The sequence below is a fragment of the Cavia porcellus genome, unplaced genomic scaffold (genome assembly GCF_034190915.1).
Source record: "Cavia porcellus strain 051 isolate PalLab524CR breed Dunkin Hartley unplaced genomic scaffold, mCavPor4.1 scaffold_49, whole genome shotgun sequence".
Taxonomy (NCBI): Eukaryota; Metazoa; Chordata; class Mammalia; order Rodentia; family Caviidae; genus Cavia; species Cavia porcellus.
In genome coordinates, this window is record NW_026947532.1 from 1,663,757 (window position 1) to 1,691,645 (window position 27,889).

The following is a 27,889-nucleotide window of genomic DNA, read 5'->3' on the forward strand; positions in this document are numbered from 1 at the left end:
TGAATTTTTCTCCTTTTTATTATGAAAACAAAACAAATGCCCCGGGAGAAGGGTCCGTGATTACCAGAAACATCAAAGATTACTTTCTACCATTTTTATTCTGTGGTGTTGAGGCCAGCATTGCAATAAACGAGCTAAAACTACTTACATTGGACTCATTTTCAGTAACTGACATTTACAGGAATATACTAGAAACGGCACTAAAAAGTGTTAAGAAAAATTACGGTAAACTTGCATGCACATCATACAGAAAAGTAACATTTTAAATATAAAAAAGAAAAACCTCCTGGAAGTGTTATGCCAGTATCAGGGGACAGAGAAAAAACTCGATGTGACAACTCTTGACATGGGCATTTTTCCTTCCCAATGACTTAAAAGGCATGACAGCTGCAAAAGAACACAACCAAAACAAACACAAAGGAAAACGTGTCTTACAGTTGTTAGCAAGCTGACGCTGCCCTGCGGGAGGGCTCTGGGCCTCCCCAACACCCACAGCCTGCTCTCAACGCCCCCTCCCGGAGGGTCCCAGGTCCTTCCCGGGGTGATGGCCACCGCCACTGTTCCTCCCCAGAGCGCCTCCACTAGCAAGGTCGGACTTCCTGTGGCACTCCGGCCCAGGAGAGGCGACGGACAGCCGTCACTGTGAACCAACTGACGTCCAGGGTGTGGGGGAGTCCGTGACCCCCCAAACCAACCTAGAGACAGTTTTGAAGTCTGGACAGAAAGCCTTAGAGTTACAGCACCAATGAACCACAGCTGCTCAGCAGGACCACAGCGCTGGGTGACCTCCTCTGCAGAGAGGGCCAGCTGCCTCTCAGGCTGTGGACACCACACTACCCCAGGCACCCTGGCTCAGGCTGAGCAGGCGCCTCTGGGACATGTGTCCACTCAAGATCCCCAACAAAGACCTGCCAATTTTGTTGTGTGTTAATTCCTTAAAGTCACAGTTTAAATATTCTATTAAAGATCTGTTTAGAAAATACCTTTGAAAAACAAGGGTAACTTTAAAAAATGGAACTTTAAAATCCATTTATATTTTTATTATAAACAAAACTGACTTAAAACTTTTAACAAATGGCTGAAAACTCACTGAGTGTCAGAACCGCCAGTGACTAGGAACATCGGCCAGCCCCACCCTGTGTCCTCAGCAGAATCCGAACCCACGGCCTGGGTGGAAACATGCACCCTGATGGGAGGCTGCTGGGCTGGGCCTGTCTCCACCTGTAAGTGCAGACGCGACCACAGCTCGGCAGACAGACAGCTGCCTAGGCCAACGGCCACCAAGCACTGTGGATGCCAGCCCTGCATCTTGGGAACTTGGAGGGGCTAAAAGGCCGGGCCACCTCGTGACCTCCAGAGCTCCACACCTGGACTACACACAGGCCAGGACGCAGGGCTCCAAACTCGGCCAGGCAGAGCCTGTGCTCCACAGCCCACGGTGTGGCAGCCCTGGAAGACAGCAAGCCCAAACAGAACTTCTGTAAAACTCTCGTATATTATTATTATTTTTTTACAATACAAAGTTAAAAACAAAAGGTTGAAACTTGGATTTCCTGTACGCTCCTCTTCTCTCGGGCTGTGGGGAAGGGGGTTCCCTACGTTGGTTTTCTTTGAAACGGTCCTCAAAAGACCCAGCGTGGGCACCAGAAAACTGAACCAACGACATCAAAGATCAGGATGCGCTGGAGCTGGAAAGTGTCTATATATGTCTCCAAAGTTTATACCAAAATAAAAACAAAAGAAACACGTAAAAATCTGAAACAACCCAACAGCCAAACCAGAGCCCCCGAGCCCAGGAAGCACGAGTGTGGGCGCCCGGGCGGGGAGCAGACGGGTCCCCTGGCCCAGGCCGCCACCGCTGCAGTTAATGCACTTCTTTTACGGTTCTGTGTTTTCTTTGCTTTTTTTTCTTTTTTCTTTTTTTTTAAAAACTTGACCGATGATGTTAATAAATAAAGTATTTATATATACATGAAACTGGGGACGATGGTTCCAGGGTGTGCGGCAGCAGCGGCGGTGGCAGCCGGGCAGCGCGAGTGAGGTGTGGACACACTGGGTGAACCTCTGTAGAAAATCGCTGAACTTACAAAAAGTCTCCGTTTGTGGATTTTTGTCTTTTTTTAAGCTGAGGTAAGAATTTCAGTGTTTGGAAGCCCGCAGCCGGCGGCTCAGCGCTGCACTCCCACCAGGGTACCTGCGCACCCTGCCCAGCCCGGCCAGCACAGCCCCTCCTTGCCCAGCTCGGGCTGGGCTCACACCGGTGGGCAGGGACCCCATTGGGTCACTGGGCAGCACGGCTGCAGGTCCTGGAACCGCCCCTGTGGCTCCTCTGGTGTGGGCTGGACTTGGCTCCAAGGCAGGGAGCGCCAGCCATGGCCCGCGGGGCTCAGCCTCGGCCCCACCGGCACACTGAAGGAAAGGAAACCTGCACACCATGGAACGAAAGGAGTATATTGACCACAGGAGGGGACACACGGGGCCTCAGCGTGTGACGTCCGTCTGTCCTGCTCCACCTGTACCCCGGGTCACTCGGAGTCGCTGCTGTCAGAGCTGGAGCCGCTGGAACTGCTGCTCCCAGACTCTGAGGAGCTGCTGCTGCTGAGCCGCGAGGGCCCCCCGGAGGGTGCCGAACCGGTCTTCTCTGCGGAGAGAGGCACAGGCAGTCAATGCTCTTCCTGCTGGCTGGGCCATGTGGTGCCAGTATATGTGCCCTGGACCTGACTGGGCAGCTTGGTGCATGCCACTTTCACAAGGTCACCGAGGTGGGCTAAGCAACTCCCCTCCCAGCACAGTGCTGTCTACTTGGCTAGCATGGTAGGCACGCTTATCTTCCCAACCTTCTGGGAGGCTGAGGCAGGAGAACCACCTCATGCACAGGCCCAGCTTGGGCAACTTAGCAAGAGACCTTGTCTCAAAATGCAAATTAAAAAGAGGAGAAGTGTAAGTTAGGACTGCATGAAGCTAGGGCACCCAGACCAGGGCACACATACAGCCCTGGTCATGCAGCCCCACCTAGGCTCTGTGGTGCCCAAGACTAGGACCTGCTCTGGAGGTGGCCAGGGACATGACGGTGCTCCTCCTCAGAGAGCCAAGATATGGATCCAGCTCCACTCACTGGATGTGAGCCCCTGTGTACCAGGCAGGGGCAGGGGTGTGGGCTGGGGGGCGTGGGGTGGGCATGCATGCCTGGGACTCAGCCCTGGCTCACAGACAGAGAAATGGGGCTTCCGGCACCTCAAGGCCTGGACTCAGGAGACCCTGCACCCTCTGCCTCGGGCCACTGCCCCACAGACGTGGCGTGGAGCCTGGGTACCTTTCTTGGGGGGCTTCTTGCTGTTCAGCTGCCCGCTCACATCCTGCAGCCGCTTCTCCAGCTCCTTCTTCTTTTCCTGAGCTAGCTCCTCCTTTGACTTGGCTGCCTGCTTCTTTCCACTTGCTGCTGTAGGGGACATGGGAGTGGGGCTGTCTAGGTGGCCAGGGCCCAGCCCAGCAGGGAGGCAAGCACACCCTACCCAGCCTGTCTGGCCAGGGCAGCAAAGCTGGTGCCAGGCTCCCAACCAGGGCCATGCAGATCCATGGCAACCTGTGCTCTGAGACCCACTGTTCCCCTCCTAGGTATCCTCCAACCACGCTGAAGCCATTGCCAGAGTGACCCACACACACCCACATTTACAGCAGCTCGGCTCCTAACACTAAATCCTGGACATGGCCTTTGTGCCCACCATGGCTGAGTAAGGAAAGCATGGGGTTCACACGATGGGGTGCTGTTCTGCCACAAAGGGGGACAAAGCTGAGTCCTCTGTACGAAAAGGAACCTTGGGACCTGGAGATGCTACATGACATAAATCAGACGCATAAGCTTAGACTTCACACGTCTTCCTTTGGATAAGAAATAGAGAAGAAAACAAAAGCCAGATGACAGTAGCTAGGGAGGCAGGTCTTTCTCGCATGGGAGGGAATCGAGGCTAAGGGATGGGGGTGACATAGGAGCCGAGATGCATTCGATGTGTGCACCAACCCTCAAGGGAGTGTGCATACCATGCCCTGCACACAGACCCCCACCCCCACCCCAGCGCTGCCTGGGGGAGCAGCAGGAGTCTGGGCTGCAGCATCCAAGATGCTCGGGGACCACACGGGTCTTGGGGCCTGGCTGCCCCGGAAGGAGGAAAGGACCAGCTCTTATCAAGTAAAGCCACTGGCTCCCAGGGCACTGAGCAGGTACGAGGGTCTGTCCTGTGACAGCTGTGGACACTTAACCCCAGTCAAGGGGACTCCCTCAGGGGCACAGTACCAGGGCCCAACAGAGAGACCGCCACTGCCCAAGCCCCAGCACAGCCTTGGGCCGCTGGGGCCTGGAGGCGCAGACTCACAGAAGGGCTTGCGCTGCTTCTTCTGCAGACACGACTTGACGTAGCGTTCCAGCTCCCGCAGCGTGGTAGGCTTCAGGGTCTCGAAGTCGATCTCGATCTCGTCGGGGTTAGAGTCCCGCAGCGATGGCTCCCGGGACTGGATGATGTGCACCACACGGCCCAGCTTCTCCCCCGGCAGCCGGTTGATGTCCAGGCTGAGCTGCCGCTTCTCGTCATAGCTCATGGGCAGGCCCTCCTCCTCCTCCTCCGAGTCATAGGAGGCCGATGCCTGCTTGCTGCCCTTCTTCAGCTGTCTGTGGCAGGAGACAGAGATGAGAGCAAGGAGGAACAAAGTGGGACACACAGAAAACACTGTGAGGACAGACAGAGCTGTGAGTACACCAGAGCTGCCACTAAATCTGAATAGCTTACGCTTACCATCCACAGAGACAGCCATGCCGGGAAGAACCAAGGCATCACTCCTAGGCCACCTGCAGCCCCCTCTGCACACGGTGACGGAGTGGGGGAAAGCGACAGGAGAAGGCGCAATTGACCGCAGGGGAGGGCAGTGTCAGGAGAGCATGGAAAGGAGGGGATGGGGACAACGGCGAGACAACGGCAAAGCCTAATGGGGGACATCACAGAGTTCAGCTGCGGGACACATGGAGCAAAAGCTGCCAGCTAAAGAGAAGCCAGGAAAACCCTCCCGACCCTCGCAGGCTCCAAGAGCATGCTCAGCCGCTAAGAAAGCAGGGGCCCGAGAGTGGACAGAGATGCACAGCAGCACCTCCAGCCAACTTAAGCCCACTGATGTGAGGCGGAGACGCTTCAGACAGCTTGCAAGACTGTGGGACAGCACCCTGTGCTTTCTGCTGCACTCTGAGCACTGCCAGAGACCGAAGCCAGGGCACTGCAGCCTTTCCTGCTCTCCTCTGAGACCCAGCCTCTGCCTCTGTGAACTGTCCAGGGGGGACTTGAAGTTGTAGTTCTCCTGCCTCAGCCACCCTCAGCGCTGGGATTACAGCCGAGCCTGCCCCTGCATACCCACCCAAGTGCAAGTGGGATTCACTGAGGTCACCTTTTAGGCCATGAAATAAGCACTAACAAAGGTAAAGGTTATGGGCTGGGGATTTAGCTCAGAGGCATAAGTGCCTGCCTGGCAAGCATGAGGTCATGAGTTTGATCCCCAGTACCTCAAAAAAAAAAAAAAGGTAAAGATTATGAGAATCCTACAAGCACAGTCTCTGACCCTAATAGAATCAAACTAGAAATTGATAAGCAGAACCCAGCTGGAAAAACCCCAAACACTTGGAAATCTGACAACAATTTCAAACAACCCCTTGGTCAAAGGGGAAGAAGTCCGCAGACAGTCATGGGTTACAGAACAATTCGGACCAGCGGCGTGCGAGGAAGTGCAATAGCACTCGGGGTCGAGGCAGACAAAGGTGGCCTGGTGGTCCCCACGCCTCCACCTCAGGAAGCTCCAAGGGGCAGACCACGGCGGGAGGCACACACAGGAAACACAAAGGACCAAATGCCTCGTCCTCCTCTGAAAACTCCATGCCATACTAACTCCCCATCCAGATTTACCAACGCAGAAACGCAACTTCTCCACAGCAGGACAGAAAGGGGGCGTCACGGTGACCTGCAGACCTACATCTCCATGATTCGGGGTCACACTGCAAGATACTCAGCCCCAAACTCACCATGGAGAGACGGAGGGCCTGGAATCTACCAAGACAGCAACCTGGGCCCTTAGAACAACTGAATTCACGGCTACAGACCTCTCCACACTCTGACTCCAGCCCAGACGGTTCTGCTGGCGAATTCCACCACGCACTTCAGGACGCCAGTTCCCTAAATCCGCCCAGAACACAAAGGCAGACAGCACTGCTCAGCTGTGTGGGTCACTCCAATACTGCGCTTGCCGTACCCTAGGCCAGTTATCCCGTGACCCAACTGGACACACTGGTTTAAGGAAAGCGACCTGCATCTCCCACCACAGGGAGAAGAGGGCAAGAAGTGACAGAGGAAAGGACACCTGGCCACCAACACTTCACTTAAAATGACACATTTCTTCCATGCCCACGTCTGGCACCATGGCCATCTCTTCTGCCAATGTGGCAACAATGGCCACCGAGAGGCATATTCTTTCGTCTCTGCCTCCCATGGCACCATTCCATCCACCACAGCTCCCTTCCCTTGCTCAGAGGACACTGCCACCACCTGGCCACCATCAAGAACACAGCTGACCCTGCAGGTGCTGCCCACCTGCCCCCCCCCCCTTGCACCAGGAATACCACAGCTGCCTCTGTTCTGAAAGGAAAGGGTCTGTGGCTTCTGGGCCATACACCCAGACTCTGCCCCTGCTGCCACCCCACCCCTGGCCAGGACAGAATCCTCCCGACTGCCAACGGCCTGCCACCCCACACTCATCCCGGCAGGCCACAGCCAGGCAGAAACTGAGCCAGAGCCATGAGGCTCAGGGCCAAGGAAGGCCAGAGCTGCCCACTCCCCAGGAAGACGCCAGCTCACAGAGGGACGTACTCGAATCAGCTCCACCCGAGGTTGCCCCGGAGGCTCACCTGCCGGCCGCTGTGGTGCTGCTGGCTTTCTTGGCTGGGCCCTTCTTCTGCTGGGCCTGCTTGGTGGCTGGGGCAGCCTTGGCCTTCTTGTCCTCCTCAGACTTGACCTTGTGTTTCTCCTTGTCCTTCTCCTTGTCCTTCTTCTTCTTCTCTTTTTCCTTCTTCTCTTTCTTCTTCTTTGGTTTGTTCACTGGGGCCTGAGAGAGGGCGGCCAGCTGCTCGTGCACGGCCTTCAGCTGCAAGAGAGCGGGCAACTGAGCAGGCTGCCAAGCCCAGGCCCAGGGCACTGCCCTGCTGGTGCTGCCCCCCATGACTCAGCCCCTTCACCTTCCTAGTCTGCCTCCCCGAGCCTTGGTGCCCTGCTCCCAGGTGATGGGCTCAGCACAGGGCTCCAGCACAGAGGCACTGTGACAGAAGCCACTGTCTTTGGTGCAAGTCACCACTCTTCAAACAGGAAGGAGCCTGAGACCTAAGGGCCTGTACCAGAGAGATGCAGACCATGGCCAGGAGCTACATACCAAGGCTGCAGGACCAAAGTGGGCTCCCCCTTCCCAGTGCCTAAGTGCCACCTGCAGAGATACCCACAAACCCAGCAGGCAGGTGAGCTGACAGCGTGGCCCTGGCCCAGGCTCTCTAGGAGATACACGTACAGGACCTTGCCAGTCTGGCCGCTCTATCCTGGCCCAGCCCCTCCCCCCACCCCCATGCCAGCTTCCCAATCTGATCCCCACTGCTCCGCTTGTCGCCTCCTGACTTGGGGGCTCTGCTCCATCCCCTCCATACCCAGGCCCCAGCCCTGCACAGGGAAAGTGAGCTGGGTCTCTGGACTTAGCATCAGCTCTATGATGCAGGTGGAGTGAGGCACTTCCGCACAGCACGAGTGCTACCACCAGAAGCCCTGACAGACACACAGCAGAGTCCGCAGAGGTAGCCACGGGATCTGGGCGCCAGCCCTCACCTGCTCCTGCAGCTCGGCCAGCCTCGTGGCCCGCTCCTCCTCTGAGTCCGAGCTGCCTGAGTCCGACGAGCTCTCCTCACTGCTGCGGCTGCTCTCGGTGCCCTTGCTCACCACTGGGGCTGCAGGTGCAGGCAGCGTGGGTGCCTCTACGGGCTCATCGGGCATCTTGGCAAACCTCATCTCAAACACGTCCTGGGAAAGCACAGGGGCCCTGAGGACTGGACGCCCATGGGGCAGGCCCTGGGCGTGGCGAGTTCTCCTGAGGGGCCCTTCAGCTGTACGAGAGGCTATGCACAGGGCCAGGCCCAGAGTCCGGGCCAGCTGGTCTGGGCACTGCCTGATTAAATAGGAGGCTATCTGTGGGAGATGTGGGCATTCCTGTCCAGGTGCCAGGCCGCTCTGAGTGACAGCAGTGTGCCACCAACAGAGACCCTGGACGAGAGGCTCTGAAGGCCTCATCCCATCCCTAGAGCCCAGCACAAGGTGTCACACCCCGTACAGTGACCTAAAGCCACTGAGGGCCAGTCTCGTCCTGTGAATTGAGCACCAGGGTACAGCTTGGCAGCAGAGTGCTCTCCTACCACCCACGAAGCCCAGAGTTCCGCCCTCTATGGCTGTGGAAAGCCCCTCTCCATGGATCCCACTCTCTGGGGCTGCCCGGATTCACAGCAGACACGTGCACGGCCACAAGACCACAAGGGGTGACACCAGCCTCTAACCATACCACACCACTCCACCAGGCTGGAGGCCACTTTCCAGAGCCTGCTCTAGGGCCAGTCTCCGACACACTGGTCTTGGAGCAAAGACCATCTGGAGGTGCTGACCTCAGAGCTCTGCCCTAGGAAACTACTTGGGGAGGCAGCCTAGAGCCCAATTCATAAAGCTAATGGCAAGGCTGGCTATGGTGACGCACCCTGGTAATCCCATCAGTCCAGGAGGCTGCGGCAGGAGGATTCTGAATTCAAGCCCAGCCTGGGCCACTGGTAAGTTAGCAAAATCCTGTTATTAAAAAATAAAGGGCTGGGCTAGGGATTTAGCTCAGTGGCATAAGCACCAGCCTTGCAAGCATGCAGTCGTGAGTTTGATCACCGGTACCAAATTAATTGAGTTGGGGACACAGCTCAGTATGAGGGCCCTAGGTTCGAAGCCTGTGCGAAGCCTCGGACCAAGCACAGACAGAGCATCTTAGGCCTTCCTCTGCCAGCGCCTGGGAAGGACCCCCCAAGGGTCACATTCAGAAAGGAAGAAATAATGCCAGCAGGGCCTCATTTCTGTCCTGCATACTTCAGGATGATGACACGGGCCATGTCGCAGGACCCACAGAACAAGGCTGAGCAAGAAACCCAGGCACAAGGGAAAAAAAAAAAAGAACCCCACGTGCTAACAATCCTTCACCAATGGGGCACAGAACCACGTTGCCGGGCTGCTACTTCACGACTGGGGATTGAACCTGAGGTTCCTGCACTGAACTATGTTTCTAAAACTTCCACCCCTTCCACTTACAGGTTTATTTACTGTTCAAGACAGAGCCTTGCTCAAACCTCCCTGACCTACATCTTCCAGGAAATCTCTGCCCAAGTGCCCTTGCTACGTGACTTCCTTCCCCATCGACCCCTTGAGTCAGTGTTACCCCAGCAACTATAGCCTTGCTGTGAGCTCATTGGTCCACCCAGTTCTGTCCCCCAGTGTGACTTCCAGTGGAGCCGCATCACCTAAGCAACTGTCCTCATCTTGTAGCTGACCTGACTATAGTCCTGTCCCACCATGAACCTGCTTCACCTTAAGACTTCGCTCAGTGAAGCGCCGGAAAAGCAGGGTTGGTGGGAAACCCATTTTCCTCTTCTTTCTCTCCCAGACAGAAGTTTTCATTTTTGCTAAGCCACTAGGTTGTCCAGGCCCAGCTTGAACTTGTGATCCTCCTGCCTCAGCCTCCACAGCGTTGGGATTCCAGGGGTTGGCCCCTATGCCCACTGAAACCCATCATTTTTACTTTTTCCTCCAAAAGGAAAGTCTTTTGGTCACATATCCTCCCAAGTGTAAGCCAACCCCTGCCTCCAGATTTCAGGAGGCAGACAGAGACACCTGTGTGCAGCGCCTCAGCAGCGGAGTGCAGTTGCACGCACACACCTCTGTGAGGACATCGTGAGGTCCTGGCTCTAACAGCCAGACCAAGACACTCCCTGCCTTGCCCAGCAGGGCCTGGACTTCCCACATTTCCTCCAACACAGCTTCCTGCTGCTGTCAGGAGAGCAAAGGCTGAGCCGAGCTGTCATCGGATGTATCGCCTCTCAACCAGTCACCAGCCCTGCCTGTGCCACTTCCCATGTCATCTGCAGCCCCGGAGCAAGCACACCTGGGCACCAGCTCTCCACCACCACTCCGAGACAGCAGGCTGCTAAGTGAGGCCCGTGTGCCACCTGCCTGGGTGCCCACCCCATATCCAGGGCTACTGTGCCTCCAGCACCAACCCCAGCTTCTAACGGCTCCCATGCCCAGCCTCCGTTACCTGGAGCTTCCTGGCCATGGCCACCACTTCGTGGTCGGGAGGATTGTACTTATAACAGTTCGAGAACATTAACCGGATGTCAGCAGCGAAGCCCTGTGCATCTGGGTACTCACGGCTGTCCATCTTCCTCTGCAACACAAGGACAGGCTGTGAGTGGGCAGGCCCGGCGAACACAGCACCTCCAGGAGGTCTGCAAGCACAGACAAGACTCAGGATCCTCAGGACACCCACCACCAGCCTGAACACCCTGGCTCAGCTCTCTGGGGCCTAGGCTTGGGGAGCCTAAAAGGAGGGAACAGAGGTAACTGGAGACCTTGAAAAAGAATAGGGGACCCAGGCACAGAGCCTCCATGGGAAGAAAAGGCACTTGGCAAATAGCACAGTTCCCCTGATGGCCACCACACAATCCCTCGTGGGACTTCTGTCTGCCTCGGTGGTGATGGGGAAGCAAAGTGCAGACTCCTGGAGAGACGTCGCTCTCCACCCTCCACAGCCCAGTGCTGCTCCGCTTACAGATGAAACCCCACTTCCTACCATTAAGGAGCACAGCTCCGTGCACAGAAGCAGCGCACACCCCAGGCCTGCTCCGGCTCCACACCCTGGCGGGGCACGTGATCCAGTGACCTGGCCACCACAGGGAGCTGTTGCAGTGTCCCAGGACCACAGAGGACAAGGCCTGGGTGTACTGGGCAGTAGTCACTCAGCAGCCACAGAGATGGGCTTTGGGATGTGCTGGGGGCGGGAGTGGGAGCAGGGCACAGAGCTAAGAAGAAACTGAGATTTTGGGCACAGGGAGGCGAGGTGTTTATAAGCACTGAGCCCTGGCCTCATGATTGTTTCAAGTAGAAACTAGTAGTCAGGAATCCTAGAGGGAGGTAGACAAGGTGGGTGTAGGATTTGGTCGGTCCAGATCCCAACTCTGACTCCAGAACACTCCCCTGGCAACCCTGGGGCCCCTGGAACACGCACCCCTGTGCAAAGGGCTGGCTGGAAAGAAGCTGGGGAGCACAGTGGCACCTGGAGGCTTGTTAGCATCAGAGGAAGTCTTACTTCCAGTTTTGGCCTGTGCCAGGACAAAAGCCACCTCCTCTAGCTTGACCTTCAGCGTCTACGCCATCTCAAGGGTGTCTTTCCCTTCTCACATGCCAGCTTTCACAGATGAAGGCTGTTCATGCTGCTCTCCACTAAGGGCTGTCCCTAAAAGGGCACGGCAACCAGGCGTGGTGGCTTCTACTCCGGACAATGGCTACTTTGGAGGTTCTAACAGGAGGAACAAGAGTTTGAAGTCAGCCTGGTCAACTCAGAGAGGCCCTGTCCCAAAATATAGTTTTACAAACACCGGGTGTGATGCAGTGGTAGAGCAAAAAACCTAGCATGAGCAAGGCCCTGGGTTCTCTCCTCGGTGCAGCCACTAAACACAGCAGTAGTCCTGCTGGGGCCTCAAAGCCCAAACAAAGCACGTCACAATCACAGGATGGATCTGCCGCTCTGACCCAGGACATCAGCATAGGCTAAATCAGTGCGGTCCAACCACCCAATACCACCCCAGAAGCCGACTGCATAGGAGATGCAGACACAGAGGCTGTGGGGCTGCAAGGTGGCTGCAGGCTGCTGCCAGCCTCAGGCTCCCTGTTTAGAGGCAGCCCTGCTGGCCAGTGCATGGCTACCTGAACAGGCAGCCAGCACAACCACTGACAACCACCACCAAGGGACAGCAAGCTTGCAGGAAGAGCTGCCGAAGGTTAGCATCACCACCACTAGCCTTAGTCTGGCCACTCCACGGACAGACGCCACTGCTGCGGCCTTGGGAGGCCTGCCATGAGACCCCGACAGCCAGTGTGAGGGACGTGACCCATGCCAGCCCCAAGAGCAGACCATAGCCCAGGCTGCTGCCTGATCACACAGAACAGGGGAGAAGAAGGAAATAAACAGAATAGTCACCTTGGGCTCAATGACAGCAAACAACCCCAAAGCTTCAGACAATGGGACCATGGAGTTGCCCCGCTGCTGTACAAAGGTCAGACCCAAGCTGTGCTCCCCCAGGGGCTCATCCCCGGCCCCACACGTACTTTGACAGTGCTGAGGTCCATGGGGTGCTTGATGATATCATGGTAGTCGTGCAGCTCCAGCGCCTCAGCATCCACAGGCTTGTAGAAGGGCCAGGCATAGGCGGCATGCTTCTTGGACAGCATCTCCCTGAGGATGCTGTCGCAGTGCCGCAGGTGCTCCGAGAGCTTGCCCTTCTTGCCCGCATGCTGCGGCACTTCACCATCCTCCAGGTCCTTCTTGGGGGGCTTGATGGGACGGCCCCCGCTCTCCCGCCGGGCCACCACCTTGGCCTGCTTGGGATCCAACAGCGGTGGGGGTGACTCGCTCCGGCTGGCAGTGATGGCGGAGGTGGTGGGCGTCGTGGTGTCTGCTTTCCGCTTCACACCCTTCTTCTGTAACAGCAAAGCAAGCATTGAGCATGGGGAAGGAGGACCAGGGACCAGGCCGTGCAGCAGCCATGCGTCTGGCCCACAGGCTGGGCACTGTGCTCAGAGACCACATGCACGGTCTAACCTCATCCTCCAGTGGTCCCCACAGTGGAGGATCCCGAGGCTCTGAGGGGCTGGGTCACTGGCCCCAGGTCACACAGCTGGCAGCGCTGAGGCTGGGACTCCGAAGCCCACCCTCACCAAGCCCAGGGCCTCTCTCCAGCGGGCCAAGAACCAGCTGGTGGGGTGGGGTGGCTGTGCACCAGGCCTGGTAGGGACCTTGGGAGCTGCATGAATCCACCAGTCCTCAAAAACCTCCGGGGCAGAGTGGGGAAGACCTGCCTCTGAAGACCAGCAAGAAAGAGGCAGGGGAGGCCCCACCAGGCCCAACACTAGACAAGTGAGACAAAGGAGGTGAGGAGTACTCCAGGCTGGACACGCAGGGTGGCCCAACCAGGAGACAAGAAGCGGCCACAGCAGGTTTGAGGCTCAAGGACCTGGTTGGGGGGGAGGATTGGGTGTGACAGCCTCTCCACTCTGTGCTGTAGACCTGGTTAGACGAGGCACTGCCCAGCTGTCCGTGGTGCCCTGGGACAGACAGAGCAGGAGCAGCTCCCAGGGCCTTGCCCGTGTTCGGCAGTCCTCTCCTAAGTTCCCAGATCAGGCCGACAGCACCTGGGAGTTAACATCTAGAGGCCCATCACAGACATTGCCCTGGCCAAGCTGCTACCCTGAGGCTGGCAGGGGCACAAGCTGGCCACCCAGACACTTCCCAGAACCCATGGGAGGCCAAGCACCAAGCACGTGCCACAGAGGGCCCAGGGAGGGAGGGGCAGACTCATCCGGCCGTGGCAAACGGGACATGCTCCAAAACCGCCCCGTGCTGCGGGAGGGGCTGGCCAGGTGCCACCCGAGGTGCAGGCAGTGAAGGCCATGGGAGGGGGAGCAATGGGGGTGGCATTTTTACCTTGGGCGAGCCATCTAACCCTGGGCGCCCGCTTCCTCATCTGTTAGAGGGGGACTACTGTCTGCCCCAGAGGGTGGCTGTGGGGATCAAATTGGAGAAGATAATACGCATGAGTGTCCCTCCAAAGGCACGTGGGAGACTCCAGGGGCTCTGCTGGCCCCACGCTCGCAGGGTACCCACTCCACAGCAGGCCCACAGGAGGCTCGGGGGGGAGGGGCAGGGAGGGACCACAAGCCCTGACCACAGCCACCACTCCTTTCTCCCCAGGGTCCTCACCAGCCCTCCATGCTGCCGCATGCCTTCCCCACCCTGACTGACGAGCTGTAAAAGTCACAGCCACTAGGCCACAGAAGCTGGGGCTCGAGTCCAGCCCAGCCCTTACCAGCTGTGTGACCTCCAGCCAGCCCCGAGCCTCAGTCTCCTCATCTGCACAGAGAGCCTCTCCAAACATCAGCAGCACCCCTGGCACCCCAATTCTGTCCAATTCAGGAACCTTGTGGGGCATGGACCTCCCAACCTCGCCAGACGGCCCCCCAGCCTTGGGGATGCTCACCTTGACAACAGGTGGCGTGGGAGGGACCACAGGGACGATGGGAGTCGTGGGAGGTGGTGGTGCAGCAGCCGGAGGGACAGGGACCGATGTGATATTGGCGGTGATGGTTGGTACAGGGGTGGCAGCAATGACGGGTGTCTGGGAGACTGTGGGGGGCACATTCTGGAAGGGGGCCGCTGGGGACACCGAGGACACAGCTGCCACTTGCTGCGTACCTTCAGGATAGACAGAGAGCTCAGCTGGCAGCCTGGCCTCCACCTCAGGAAGCATCTAGGACCCCTCTTCCCCAACCAGCCTCGCCCCTTCCCAAGTCCCTGCCCTAGGCAGAAATGGTCCAGAGATCAGGGCTAAACGCTCCCTGCCCCAAGGAGAGGCCAACTCTGGCCAGAGACCAGAGGCTGGGAGAGGAGCCCAGGAGGAGCTCAGGGCCAGATCTAGGCATGGCACAGGGAGAGGGGGGCCCCGATTCCACCAGTGTCAGCTGAGCACCTGGCTTCCTAACCACATGGCCTGTCCCTGCCGCCACTGCCCAGGCAGCCACCCTGCTGGCCACATCTCCAATCCACGTTCCCACTGCAGGCTGGACTCAGGGTGCACCCTCAGTAGGGACACAGTCAACCAGGGAGCAGGGCAGACCTGGGACTCCCAGGTCACTGAAAGCACATCAAAAGCAAGATTTGGAAGAGGACAGGAATGTGAGCCAGAGACAAGGTCACCATCCTGACCCAGGCCAGCTCCTTGCAAACACGGTCTGCAGCCCACATGCAGCCCAGATCTATCACCTGACACCTGGGACATATACCCTGCAGGGCCAGGGCCCCTGTCCCCAGCCACCCTGCCCACCACACCAGCCCTTTACCTGCACTCTGAGTCCCCGCAGCCGGTTTCCGGCCTTTGCCCTTCGGAGCAGGGGGTAACAACTCTACTTCCTCCTGGGGCATCTGGGCCACTTTCTGCAGAAAAATTTTCTCTAAGGCTTGGGCCATTAGCACTATGTCATCTGTGGGCTGAAGACAGAGAGCCCGGGTCACTCGTTGAGAAGGGAGCCAAATGCTGGCAAAAGACACTTGTGTTTCAGCTCAAGGAAGTTTTTATTGAGAACTTCTTAGGAGACTGAATGGGGTAAGACAAATACATTTCAACGTGGAAAATCCTGGGAAAAGACAGCTGAGCATGAATGACAGAAACCAGGGTATGCAGCTTGGATGCACAACATGTGTAAGGTCCTGGATCCACCCAGGGGGAGAAACCCACCTGCCACACCATCGCACAGAGAGAAGGAGGTTCTCTTAGCTCAACACACCCGTCATTTTTATTTTATTTAGGTCACATCACCATTAAAAAAAACACCAAAGCTGTGCATGGTGGCACACTTGTAATACTGGCACCCAGGAGGCTGAGGCAGAAGGGTCACTATGAGTCAGAGGTCAGCCTGGGCTACACAGTGAGTTTCAGGCCAGCCTGGCACACATAGCAGGACTCTGTTCAAAAACTAGGCTCACACTGACTTCCTGCTCTGCTCTCTCGCTGCTGGACACCTCTGCAGGCAGGGACTTTGTGTGGCTGCACCACTGGCTCGGCCACCTCCTGCTGGCAGGCTGGGCTCTCACCTCTGTACTGGTTCCTCAGGTGGCCGCGAGTAAAGACACCTTACAGCCCGTGGGCCACATTTAAGGGCCCTGCAGGCCAGGAGCAGGGAAGGGCTAGGCGCCAGGACACGGTTCATCCTGACCCGCTGGGCACTAGCCGGCCGCCCAGGGGCCCCTGCGCATGCTTCACGTCTTCTTACCTTGTTATAAATATAACAGTTTGTAAACATGGTGTTGAAGTCCTGCATACATTCACTCGCACTCCAGTAATAAGTATTTTCTAGTCTCTTCTTAATAGTCCCCATATCCATCGGGTTTTTTATTATTTTATGATAATCCTAGGAAAGAGACATTCACAGGCATCACCAGCAGACTCTCACCATCACTCTGCTTCCCCCGCACAGCCATGGGACGCAGGCAGGTGCAGGGGCCTGGAGCCAGCACGTACCCCAACTGCTCTACAGCTCTAAACCCACAAGGAGCCAAGAGCCACCCTGGACTGGCCCTGGGCACCTTCTCCTCCTGTTTCTCTACTTGGGTCCAGGTCAAAACCAGGTATAGCTGTGGGCACCACTGCCCGGAAAGTAGGTTTAGTGCACTCCGCACCTAACTGCAAGGGTATGGTGACCCAGCCGGATGGCCTCTATCACTACAGTGAAGACCTGGGCCCTGCACCTGGCCTGCCTGGCTTCTCACAACCTCCCCAATAGACTGGGGCTTCTCCCATTGCCCACTCCTGGGGCAGCCACTCGCTCTCCTGTGCCCAGCAGGCCTGTGCCCTCACCCAGGGGCACTGATTGTTCCCACTCACGGGTAGGTTCAGCTTGATGGCATCCACGGGCTGGTAGAAGGGCCAGGCGAACTGGTGCCTCCACAGCGTCTTTACCACCACGTTCTGCATGTACTGCAGCTGGTTGGTCTTGCGGCCGGGCTTGCCGGGGTTGGACACTTCGGGCGGGGGTGGGTTCACAGGGCCTGGGGGCGCGGGGAGGCCCGCGGGGGCGGCTGCCGTGGTGGTGGACATCCTCCAGCAGCTGCTCACTGGCTGTCACTGCCACAGCACGCAGAGACCCCAGAGTCTGCTGTGCTCTCCGAGGAGGCTCGGGCTCCCATTTCTGGGCCCGTTCAGGCACCACCTGCAGGGAGAGGGGCCGAAAGCGGCTGTCAGCTTGGAGCCCACTGTCACCTCCACAGGGACACTGCCCAGTCCCACGAGGCCACCGGCTGCCCCACCCATGAGACATGTAGCTGCCACCGGTCAGAGCAATTCACCAACCACTGGTGCCCAACAGAGATGAACTGGACAGTGGGGCAACCTGGGCCCAGCCCACCTGTGCCCAGGTGTAGGGCTTAGAGTAAGGACCTGGCTCACCACCCAGTGTCCTCCGCTTGTGAAGGGCCAATGTGTTCTTGTCACACTCTCTGCTATCCCCAGCCAAAGAGGACGACGACACAGATCCGAAAGACAGGAAGAACCGCACCACCCCAGCATTCGCAGACCCTCACCCTGCACCGGGCAGCACTCGAGGTTCTACGGTATCCAGGAGAACAGCTGGCATTTGTGACCCGCGGGCCCTGGCCAATCAGGACGGCCACAGAGGGCAACATGAGCCTTGTGCCACCTTGCCCATGGGCTACATCCTGGGCTGGCTTTCAGACACACTGGTGACCAGAGCCTGGCCAGGAACACCGGCCACACAAGCTGAGCAGGCTGCAGCAGCACTAGGCAGTGGAGCCTGCACACCACTCCCGGCACTCAGCCAGACCCCTAGCCCTCCAGGGAGGCCGCTGGCCAGGACCCTGAACAACGTGAGCCTGCTCCCACTGGCACAGGCAGGGACAGACCTCATGCTGCCCACAGGGCCTCCTGGGGCCAGGACTTACGATTTACCCAAGACTCAAACCAACATTTAGGTTCCCCCTGTGCTATGGATGATTGGGGCTGCAACCCAAGGGACTGGCTGCTATCCGATGCTGGACCCAACCACCTTTAAGACTGGTGCATGCCAACCAGCAGGGCTGGAACGCAGCATCTGAGCCAGCTGACATCCCGCTGGGCCCCTACACTCCGCGGGGGGGGGTGGGGGGGTGGGTGTTGACAGCACAGATATCAGCAATGCTGCACACCTAGCCTATGCCCCACGGAAAGCTGGGTGCTGTGCCCCTACACCCACTCCTGGCAGGCCTGCAGCCTCCCATGCTGTTATTGGCTGCATCTCCCCGCCACCCACTCCTCAGGAGGCGCTGCTGACACAAGGCAGCGCTCAGGACCCTCCAGCTTGTGCCAGAAGCCACAGCCTGCGTCCTTACCTCCAGACCAAAGCCCACCCGGGTCACTCTTGGGACCTTCTCCAGCACCACTGTGCCAGGGCAGCAGGCAGTTCCTGCCTCAGCGCCACCGTCTCTCTGGGGGACCCTGAGACATTCAGACTGAGCAGCAGCAGGGTGCCCATCTCCGTAATGCTGGACAACCCCAGGGCTCCACCTGCCTCCTCCTCATTCATGACCAGGCAATGGCCTGGGACCCTACTGGCACCCAAGCAGAGCAGATGCCAGGGTGGCCTGTACCCTGACCTGTGCCTCTATCTCCCACTGGGCTCTGGGGTGACTGTGGCTGGAACCTGGAGCCCAGGGGTGACCAGCATATGAGGTCCTAGGGCCAGTCGTTGCACAGCTCAAGGATCAGGACACAACCAGAGACTGGCCTGGAGAATAAGCAGCTCCAGGAAGGCGGGATGCAGGCAGGTGCTCCGCCATTCCCCAGCCCTGGAACCCACAGACCAGAAGAGAAGTGCCCAGGGCCTCCATCCAGCACTTAGCAGGGCCGGGCCAGGGCACCAGGCAAGACAGTTTGTCCTGCTCCCCCACTGACTAGGCCACATCCCCACGAGATGCAATGGGGCACCAGGAAGAACAATGTGACCCCCAGGCAGAACAGAGGTGACACAAATGGCTTTCACTAAGCAACATTCAAAGGACTGCACCCCAAGCTGAGCTGGCAGCAGCTGGAGGGCCCTCCCAGTGACAGAGTCGCAGCCAGGCACCCCCCTGATCACCAGTATAGCGGGACCGTCATTCCCAGCATGCCTGGCTCCCACTCCGGGTGAGGCCAGTGCAACAAATCAGGGAGCATTGAGACGCCCAGTCCCTGAGGACAGGCTCCGGTCAGCAGCTCACGCCCAGGGTGCAGCCCCTTCCATTCCACTTATAGGGGACCAGAGATGTCACAGCATGGGGAGGGAAGCAGAACCCTGTGCCTTCCCATCCTGGGGCCTCTGCATGACAGACAACCCCAGGACAAAGGACCCAGGAAGCTGATGGGCATGGACACAGGTACCATCACAGGCCAGACTATGGAGCCCTTGTGGAGTCTCATTTGTAAAAGACACAGACAGCTAGGCCTGGCAGTGCACACCTATAATCCCAGCTACTCTGGAGGCTGAGGCAGGAGGGTTAAGGCTCTGAGGCCAGTGAAGCATCTCACTTGAGAGTTTGTCTCAAAATTTAAAAGGCCCAGGCTGCAGCTCAGGAGTAGAGATCCCCTGCATTCAACCTTCAGCACTACAAAAAAAGGGAGGAAAATAAGCAAAGGAAGATGCTGGCGGTCTCAGCACTCAGCGGCACGGCTGGCACACAGCAAGCGGCTCCCATGCCGCCCAGGGACAGGACAGATCAGAGTCACAGGGCCACTACTCCTTTCCTGCAGTGTGGCTGCGGGGCAAAGGACACACCGGCCAGCAGCTGAGTGACAGTGGCCTGGGAGGGAAAAAGGACGGGTCTCCAGCTCACAAGGGGGAGGGCTCAGTCACCCTAGGGGCATGTGTGACTCACAGACATTTGCCCCAAGCGAGCACAGCCTTCTCCTCCTCCTGGCTCGGGAAACATGGTGCTCACTGGCAGGCACAGAGGACGCGGCCCCTCACCTTCACATGCTCGTCACTGGCCCCTCCTGGGCTTCCAGTGGCCACTGTCAACCTCTCAGATTTCAGGCTAAGCAGGGCCCAGCGAATTCCAAGGGAGGTGGGCGCGTTCCTCCTCCATCCCAAGTAAAGCCAGGTCCCTCAGGGAAACTAAGCCCTGCACCAGGCGCTTGGGCAGCTGGGCCCTCTTCAAGGATCAGGAGGAACTTTCACCTCTGGGGTGGCCCCACACCCACACATGGCCTTGAGTCAGTCTCCTAGAACACATGCAGGGGGTGAATGAAGGGCACTGACCCCCGAGTGGAGGACGCGCACCCCTGAGCAGACTGAGCATCTGTCTGTTTTCCGGAATTGGAACCCATGCAAACGCTTTGCCAATGATGGGCTCACAGCAGGAAGTCCTGGGGTGTCGTTGGAGTCCTTCAGAGGCTGTGCAGGAGCTTGCTGCCAATGAGGGGAGAAGCTGTGGGCAAGAGGGGCCAGTGCCCTCACGGTGGTCCACAGCCAATGCCCCTGGCACATGGGAAAGGGGACACCGCTCGCACACCCAGCAACTGCGAGACTGGGGTGAGTGCCACCCCTCCCCAAGTCCAGGAGGGCAGGATGGACCTGGGAGGAGTGGATGGGATGGGGCTGCAAGTCTAGACCCACAGAGTTCAGGCTTGCAAGCCTAGGTCTCCAGCACACCCTGCCCACCTCCAGGGGCTGGGTGTCTTCCTGCTCCTCCTGGGGTACAGGGGAAATGAGTAAAATCCAGGCAATGACACCGCAAGCCCCCACCTCTGCTGGCCTCCCTCCTCCGCACAGCCACCCACCCAGACAGCTCTTACTAAGGTAATCCCAGCTTCACCCTGCCCACTCACCAGGGAGGCCAGAGGCCAGGTACAACACTGTCATTGCCCTGAACTTCTGCTCTGACTGGGCTCAGAGAGGCAGGGAGGGAGCCGCCTCCGAGCAGGAAACTAAGGCTCTGAGACCCTCCCTGCCCCCAGCCTCCTTCGGCAGACAGCCAACCCAGGAGCCTGCGCCACGGACGCTGCCCACCAGGCCCAGCAGAGGCGAGGGATAAGTGAAAGTCACCACCTTCAACCGAAGCTCCGAAAGCACCCAGGGCGGAAGTTGTATAAACCACAAGAGTCCTAGAGCTCAGGGAAAGCCCAGGCTGGCACCTGCATAGCCTCCAACTGTGCTGACAGCGATGTGACTGCCCCAGATACCCCCAACCCAGCAGGGGCCCACAGGAGAGGCAGAGCACAGGTGCAGACCTGGGTCCCTGATGGGGCCTTGAGCAGACCACCTGGCCACTCCTCCTCAGGTCTGGGCCTCGGCTCTGCTGCTTTCCTCTTCCTCAGAGTGCGGAGGACAAGCAGACACCCAGCCCCCAAGGCTTGGCAGGCCCCAAGGGATATATCAACAAATAGAGCCAAAGCTGCACTAGGGGCCGGGACAGCCAAGGGAGGGGGCAAGTACCCGTGACTGTCACTGTAGGAAACATCCAGAAGGAGAGACAGGAGCCTGACCACCCATCAAGCCATGGGGCCCAGCCCTTCCTGCCAGGACCCTGATGGCAGTACCACTGCCAGGGTCCTCCATGCCAGGCCCTGGGTCAGCCTGGGCAGGGAGCAACTGCCCACTGATAGAGGCATTTCTGGCCTGGCCTGACCCCTGAGCAGGAAGCCCATTCCTGAGGGCCTAGACAAAGAGGACCCCCACTTCCAGGAGAACCCAAGCTAGGAAGATGGTCAGGGAAGGCTGGCCAACTCCATAGGGACCCACAAGCACTGGGGAACAAGGGGGGTGCCAGGCGCACTAGGAAGCAGGTGACAATATAGACCAGCAGCACGAGGACAGACAGCAGGACCAGCAGAAGAGGAAAAAAGGCCAGGTCCCTGTCTCAGGTCAGACCCAGGGGCAGCCATGACCCCAGCCTGTCCTGCTCAAGTCCAACATTATCACAGCCACCAAACACCTGCAACAAGGTGGTCTCCTGTGGTGGCAGAGGTGGGGCTCACTCTCCCCACACACCTGGGGTCACTGGAGCCCGAGGACTCACACGCTACATGTCCTTGTATCCCAGAATCTCTCCCTGAGGTACTGGGTCCAATGGGTGCCCCTTATTTTGGGTCTGTGCCCTTCAGGTCCCAGTACCACTGGGAGGCCCCAGATGGGCTCTGCCTTCTAGATCAGGAGGGGCTCTGTGGAAAGGGAACAAGCATGAGGCCACCCAGCCAGGAGGCACCACAGCCAGGCCTGGATGGGGATGTCCTCCCTCCCTCCCTCCCTCCCTCCCAGCACCAGATCCACACCCTCCCTGGAGAATTCCTGCTACCATGCCAGGACCCACAGGGAGCACAGGGGGCGGCCACCCTAAGCCAGACCCCAGGCCTGGAAACCAGATCCACAAGGACAGGCGGCCACTGATGGACAGAGCCAACTGCTTCCTTCTGTCCATGAAGAACAGGGTCCAGGGCCCCAAGGCGGGGCAGACAGGCTCATGGCCAGGGGCTCCCAGCCCTACAGCCAGGGCACCCCAAGTTTGCCCTAGCCTAGGCCACACCCAGCCCCAGCAGCTGCCCAGCCCTGCTAGGCAGGGGCACTGGCTCCAGCAGGTGGACTCCTCCCATGCAGGACCATGCTACTGTCCCCGCAGGCGTGACCTCTGATGAGCAGCAGCTGCTGCCCCCTCAATACCCTCTCAGCGGTACCCCTCACCAGAGTGAGGTACCCAGACGGCAGTTCTAGATTCTACCATGACAAAAAAATGGACACAAAAAAAGATCCTTTACAAATGAGGCCAGACATGGGAGCACTCACCTATAATCCCCACACTTGGGGATGCTGAGGCAGGAAGATCACCAGTTCAAATCCCACCAGAGCAACTCAGCAAAACCTTGCATCTAAATAGGCTGGGAGGCCAGGCATGGCAGCACATGCCTATAATTCCAGGTTGAGGCAAGAGGATTGCTGTGAGTTCAAGGCTAGCCTGATCTGCATAGTGAAACCCTGCCTCAGAAAGACAAAAAAATAGATGGGGATGTAGCTTACTGTGAAGGCCCTGGGTATCAATCTCCCAAAAAGGACACTTCCCGCCAGGTTCCTGTGGGGCATGAGAGACCCCTGCACACTCAATGGAAAAATCCTTGATCCTAACCAAAGCTGTTGCTCTGGAGCTCCGGGGCTGATAGCACCTTGGGGCTGCTCCGGAGGCCATAGCCGCATCCAGCCCTCCACAGTCACCTCAGAGGGACAGGGACAAGGAGACGCTTAGCTGGGAGAGGGAACAGGCTGCTGACCCCACGGTGGGGGCAGCGAACTTTTGCTGTGAGCACCAGGGAGCACTGGGGAACACAGCGGATGACAGGGTCCACCATGCATCCTGGGGTGCTGGGCACAGGAGGACTATGCTCCCCATGAGCATCTGACAAGAACCCCAGTCAAGGGCCTGCTTTACAGTGGGTAAACTGAGGCTAGGAAGGGTTTCCACCTCCCCCTGAGCCCCTGGGCCCTGGGAAGTTCCATGACATCCACCTGCACCCATCACTGCCGTCATGAACATGCTCCTGTGTCCCGGGACCCAGCACATCAACCGGGACCAAGACGAAGCTGCTACCGCACACCAGCCACATATCCCAAGCTGTGTCCACCAGGGCCTGACTGCCACCTCCTCACCAGGAGCTGGGCATCCCTGAGGAGCCAGTGCCATCACCCCGTTTAATAGTTGCAAAGGTAGGCTGAGACAGGAACATCATAAGCCGTGGGGCTGCAGAAGGCAGGAGCCCAGGGCTACCACCTCGTTCTGGCCAGCTGCCAAAGGCTGGCAGGCCCATTTTGTTCTCACTGTCGCCCCAAGGCAGGCCCAGGGCTCAGCCAGCACCAGCTAGGGCAGAACTAAAAACTGAGAACACAACCCACAGCCCACAGAGCTCTGGTGCCCATACCTGCCCTGGAACAGCAGCAAGCAATGGGAGTCAGGCCATCAGGCCACACTGCCCAGGCACATGGCCCTCCACACCACTTAGGACCCCACTCCTTGTCTGGAACCAGGCACCATGAGCACGTGATGGCACACAAGTTGGCACTACAAGCAGAATGCAGTCACCCCCAAGACCCATAGGGACAGACTCCGAGCCCCAGCTCCTGATCTTAGTTCAGTAGTAACATGGATGTCCCCTCTGCCCCAGATTCCAGGCCACACCGAATGAAGTCCTCGTCAGATCATGCAAGGCATCTGGATGTCACTTGTGGAAACACCAAGACACTGGTTACTCTGTCACACTGAGGCACAGCTGACCAGAATATCTCCATGTCACTGTACCCCTGTGACGACCACCAAGCAGCAGCAGTCCCCACACCACCCTGCCAGCTCCTGATGGACTTAGCAGGAGGCTAGGGCCTGGGACCGGAAGGGGCCTTCTCCAGACACACATGAGGCTCCAGGTCATCATGGCCTGGCTGCAGGTACATACAGACGACAGCTCTGAGCTCTGGAATAATACAGCCAAGAGTTCTGGCTGCACACTGCATGTGAAAGCACACGTGCACACACACATACACGCACATGCACGCATGGGCAGGTCCAGCCCCTCACAGCTGCGTTACCACTCTCCTCCTCTTGGGAGGAGCCCTTCAGCAGCTGGGGCATGGGGCACCCTGATCCTGGGCTTCCCAGCTGTCACCAAAATGAGGATGCTAAGAAAGCACCACCTTCCAGACACACTCAGCCTTGGGTTCAGCCACTCATGGCAGTAACCATGACCAATACACACACACACTGGCCTGAGGTAATGCCCCAGCAGTTGCCCTGTCTGCACCAGCTAGGGGTTGGAATGTCAGAAGGGTGGGAGAGCCCCAGGACACCCAAGGGGTCAGGACCCTGTAAGTTTCAAGACTCTGGCTGGAATAGAAAGGTTAAGGAATAGAAAAGTTGCACTTTCAATGTTACCTTTTCAGGCAAAGAACAGACTCAACTAGTTCCTGGCTTCTGGGTGCAAGCACAATGGATCTCCAAGGGCCTCAATGACCAGCCCAGAGTAGGGACACACACAATGACCTCACTACAAAGGCAACTGCTTTCAAATCCAGAGGCCTGAAGAGCACCTTCGGGCAGGTCCCCTGGGTAAGGATGGAAGCAACTCTGGACACGCCCTTGGGTCTGGAGGAGTTGGAGGAACATGGCCCTTGCCCACCAAGAGCCAGACCCACCACAAGGGCATCGGGCAGGTGGATGTGGCCAGGCTTCAGCAGCCCCTTGGGGCACACTGTGGCTTGCTACCCCCCAGGGAAGGCTGTGCCACGGTAAACCAGGAAGTGGCTGAGGCAACCAGGAGGCCAGGGGCCCAGTGAGGCTCACGGCCAGCCAGGCGCTCCCTCCAGCTGCCTGCAGCAGCAGCAGCAGGCCAAGCTTTCCCTTCCCACACTCTCCCACTTTCACTTTCTGCGGCCTGCCCACTGGCCTCAGCTTAAGTCTCCAGGAGAAAGGAGGATTTACAAATCCCGTTCTCTACTCCAACCTCACTTCCCAGGCCGGTGCTGTTGCTGTGGAAGGAAGGCAATCACTCTACTTTCTAAAAACACAACAAAAACCAGAGTAGTGTGTACTGTCCACCCCAGGAAGCTTTTCCCTTCCCTCCTCCTCCCTGGGCCCCATCTCAAACACCACTAGAATGGTCTGGGAAAAGCCTGAGGTTACCAGAAAGGTCAGAAAGAAACGCTCCCCCTCCCCAGAGCCCTGAGCCTTATCTCCCTTGATCTGTGGCCACCAGCACACATCCAGGCCTGACACCGGAGAGCAAACTCAAACCTTTATTTGCAAATGAGAGGCTGCCGCAGGGCAAAAAGGACACCACCACCACCACCCCCTACCAGGAAAGGTTCCTAATCCCAGAAATCGGTCCCGGCAGGGGCTGCAGGCCTCTTCCTAAACCCTGCAGACAGGCCCAAAGAAACGAGACCCCCAAAACACCGCCAAGCAACAATGCGCACTCCAGGACCTCCTCAGGGGCACCCCTGGAAAAATCTTCACCTTGAAAGAAAAAGTAGGGAGGGAGGCTTCGAAACAGCAGGAGAAAAAGAAAACTACATCGTTCTCGTCTTCACCAAAAGAGTCTGTGATTCACTCACTTGTCCCAGCCGGGTGCACCCCCACCCCATAACTTCTGCAGACAATAACCCAAGTTTATTTAATGTTGGAGAGCACCAACTGCGCTCTCCGCAGCAAGCGCTCTGCCAAAATTCAGGACCGCACTTACCCGCGATAGGGACCTGGCCCAATCGCGGGAACTCCCGGCAGACCACGGGACCCGCCCCCATGGGGCGCTCGGGGCACCCCACTCCTCCAGAGCCCAGGTTGCCCAAGGCCTCCACCGCGGGCCTACGGTGTGAACACGGTGAGTGGAGACGTCCCGAAGTCTCCAGCTTTATTCACTGGGACTTATCTCATCCCCGGGCCACGAACGAGGTTTGGGGCGCGCGTCTCTGCCCCGACGGGATGCACCACGTCGTCACGAAGGTGCCCACCCCGAGGGTAAGGAGGGCAGCGCCCCTGCCCCACCCGCCTCACTCGACCTCGCGGGATCAGGCGCTCTTCGGGCTGACTTCGATCGGGAACAGGGCTGCTCCTCCGACCCGAACCGGCCCAGCCTGGCCCGGCCCGGCCCGGCCACCGGGATCCAGTAACTCGCAGGGGCGCCAAGTCGTTTTCAAGGGCCCAAAACTCCGGGAGCCGCCGCCCCGGACTACGCAGCCGTCTTCGATCCCCGCCCCAGCCTGGGCAGCGTGGGCACAGCGGCGCGGGATCGCACGACCCGGACTCCCAGCGCCTCCGCCAGCCGCGTCCTCCGGGTCCCCTCGGAAGATGGCGGGCAGAGGAAAGGGGAAAAAAGCCCTTCCGCGAGGGAGGGCGCGCGGGCCGTGCCAAGTCCGGGCTGCGCGCCTCGGCCGCGGCGACGCCCCCGAGCCCGAGACCCAGGCGGCGCGGGCGCGGGGCGCGGAGCCCGGGGCCGCCGCGCTTTGTTGCATCGTGGCCGCGCACAAAGGCGGCGGCGGCAGCGGTGGAACGGGCGCCCCGCTCCCCGGTCCCCCCGGCAGCCCGCGCGGGGTGCTGTGGCCGCGCTCCAGACCGGGCCCGCCGCCGATGCCCGCCCCCGCCTGGCGCACAAGGAAGCGAGAGAAAGGCGTACTTGGCCTCGGCGGCTGCGGCGCCGTCCCCTCCCGGCCCGCGCGGCCGGCTCCTCTCTGGCCCGCCGGCCCCGGCAGCATAATAGACGCGCGAGCGAGCAGGGCTCATGCGCCGCGCAGTGCCTGGCGGGAGTCGTAGTCCGCGCCCGGGGCCGCGCCAGGGCCGCCCAGGGGACGCCTAGGCGCGCGGACTACACGTCCCGGCCCCGCGCGCGCCCGCCCCGCCCTGCCCCGCGCGCCCCCGCCCGACCTGGCCGCGAGCGGGCCTGGCCCGGGGGGCGCGCGGGGGCGGAGCTCGGCGCCAGCTCAAGGGGCCCGATGGCGACTCGGAGACCCGGCGGCCACCCTTGCCGCACAGCGGGGACGTGCGCCCCGGGCCAGTTTCCGGGCGGTCCCCGGAGGCGGGGAAAGGGCGCGGATCGCCGAGCCCTCGGAAGCCGCCCTCAAACCCGGGCCGCGCGCGCACCTCCGGGACCCCGTGTTTGTAAACAAACCGCGCGCCTGATGAGGCTTGCGGGGACGCGCGGCGGGGGCGGGGCCTCGGGGAGGGGCCGCACTCGGTCCCGCCCCCGCCCCAGCCTTGGCGCGGGCGCTGGGGAACACGTTCATCCGCGGGCTGCCAGTGGTTTTCACGTCCTCGAGCCTCGGTTTCCCCATCTGCCGATGAGAGGATGGAAATAAGTCCCTAGCCCAACGTTCCAGGACTGGGCTACCGTGGTGAAAAGAGGAAAAGAGGAGCCCTGTCCCCCCTTTCCTGTGTTGTGGCTCTGGAATGCCCTGTAAGTGGACAAGGTTCGGATCTTGTTCTG

The 27,889-nt window shown here is 59.0% G+C and overlaps 1 protein-coding gene across 4 annotated transcripts; it reads right to left on the bottom strand.

Annotated features, from left to right (window-relative positions):
* Positions 1-27,239, bottom strand: Brd3 (bromodomain containing 3). Of its 4 annotated transcripts, none has more exons than XM_063244213.1 (12): positions 27,083-27,239; positions 16,796-17,120; positions 16,185-16,322; positions 15,255-15,348; positions 14,396-14,610; positions 12,468-12,839; positions 10,399-10,527; positions 7,893-8,084; positions 6,935-7,170; positions 4,371-4,663; positions 3,314-3,439; positions 1-2,641 (listed from the first exon to the last, which is right to left on the bottom strand). In XM_063244213.1, the coding sequence occupies exons 2-12, from the start codon at positions 17,006-17,008 to the stop codon at positions 2,526-2,528; spliced, it is 2,124 nt and encodes a 707-aa protein (XP_063100283.1). In that variant the 5' UTR covers positions 17,009-17,120; positions 27,083-27,239; the 3' UTR covers positions 1-2,525. The 4 variants fall into 4 exon arrangements, with proteins under 4 accessions (XP_063100283.1, XP_063100282.1, XP_063100281.1 ...); XM_063244212.1 differs by having other exon boundaries at positions 3,314-3,436; positions 15,255-15,402; XM_063244211.1 differs by having other exon boundaries at positions 15,255-15,402.
* Positions 27,240-27,889: the final 650 nt, after the last annotated feature.

Excerpts from the sequence above, each read along its gene's own strand:
- Brd3 (XM_063244211.1), bottom strand. The coding sequence starts at position 17,008 with ATGTCCACCACCACGGCAGCCGCCCCCGCGGGCCTCCCCGCGCCCCCA. Across the intron at positions 7,171-7,892 it reads TGGCCGAGCTGCAGGAGCAG|CTGAAGGCCGTGCACGAGCA; the intron begins GTGAGGGCTGGC and ends GCTCTCTTGCAG. Across the intron at positions 4,664-6,934 it reads AGCACCACAGCGGCCGGCAG|ACAGCTGAAGAAGGGCAGCA; the intron begins GTGAGCCTCCGG and ends CTCCTGCCACAG.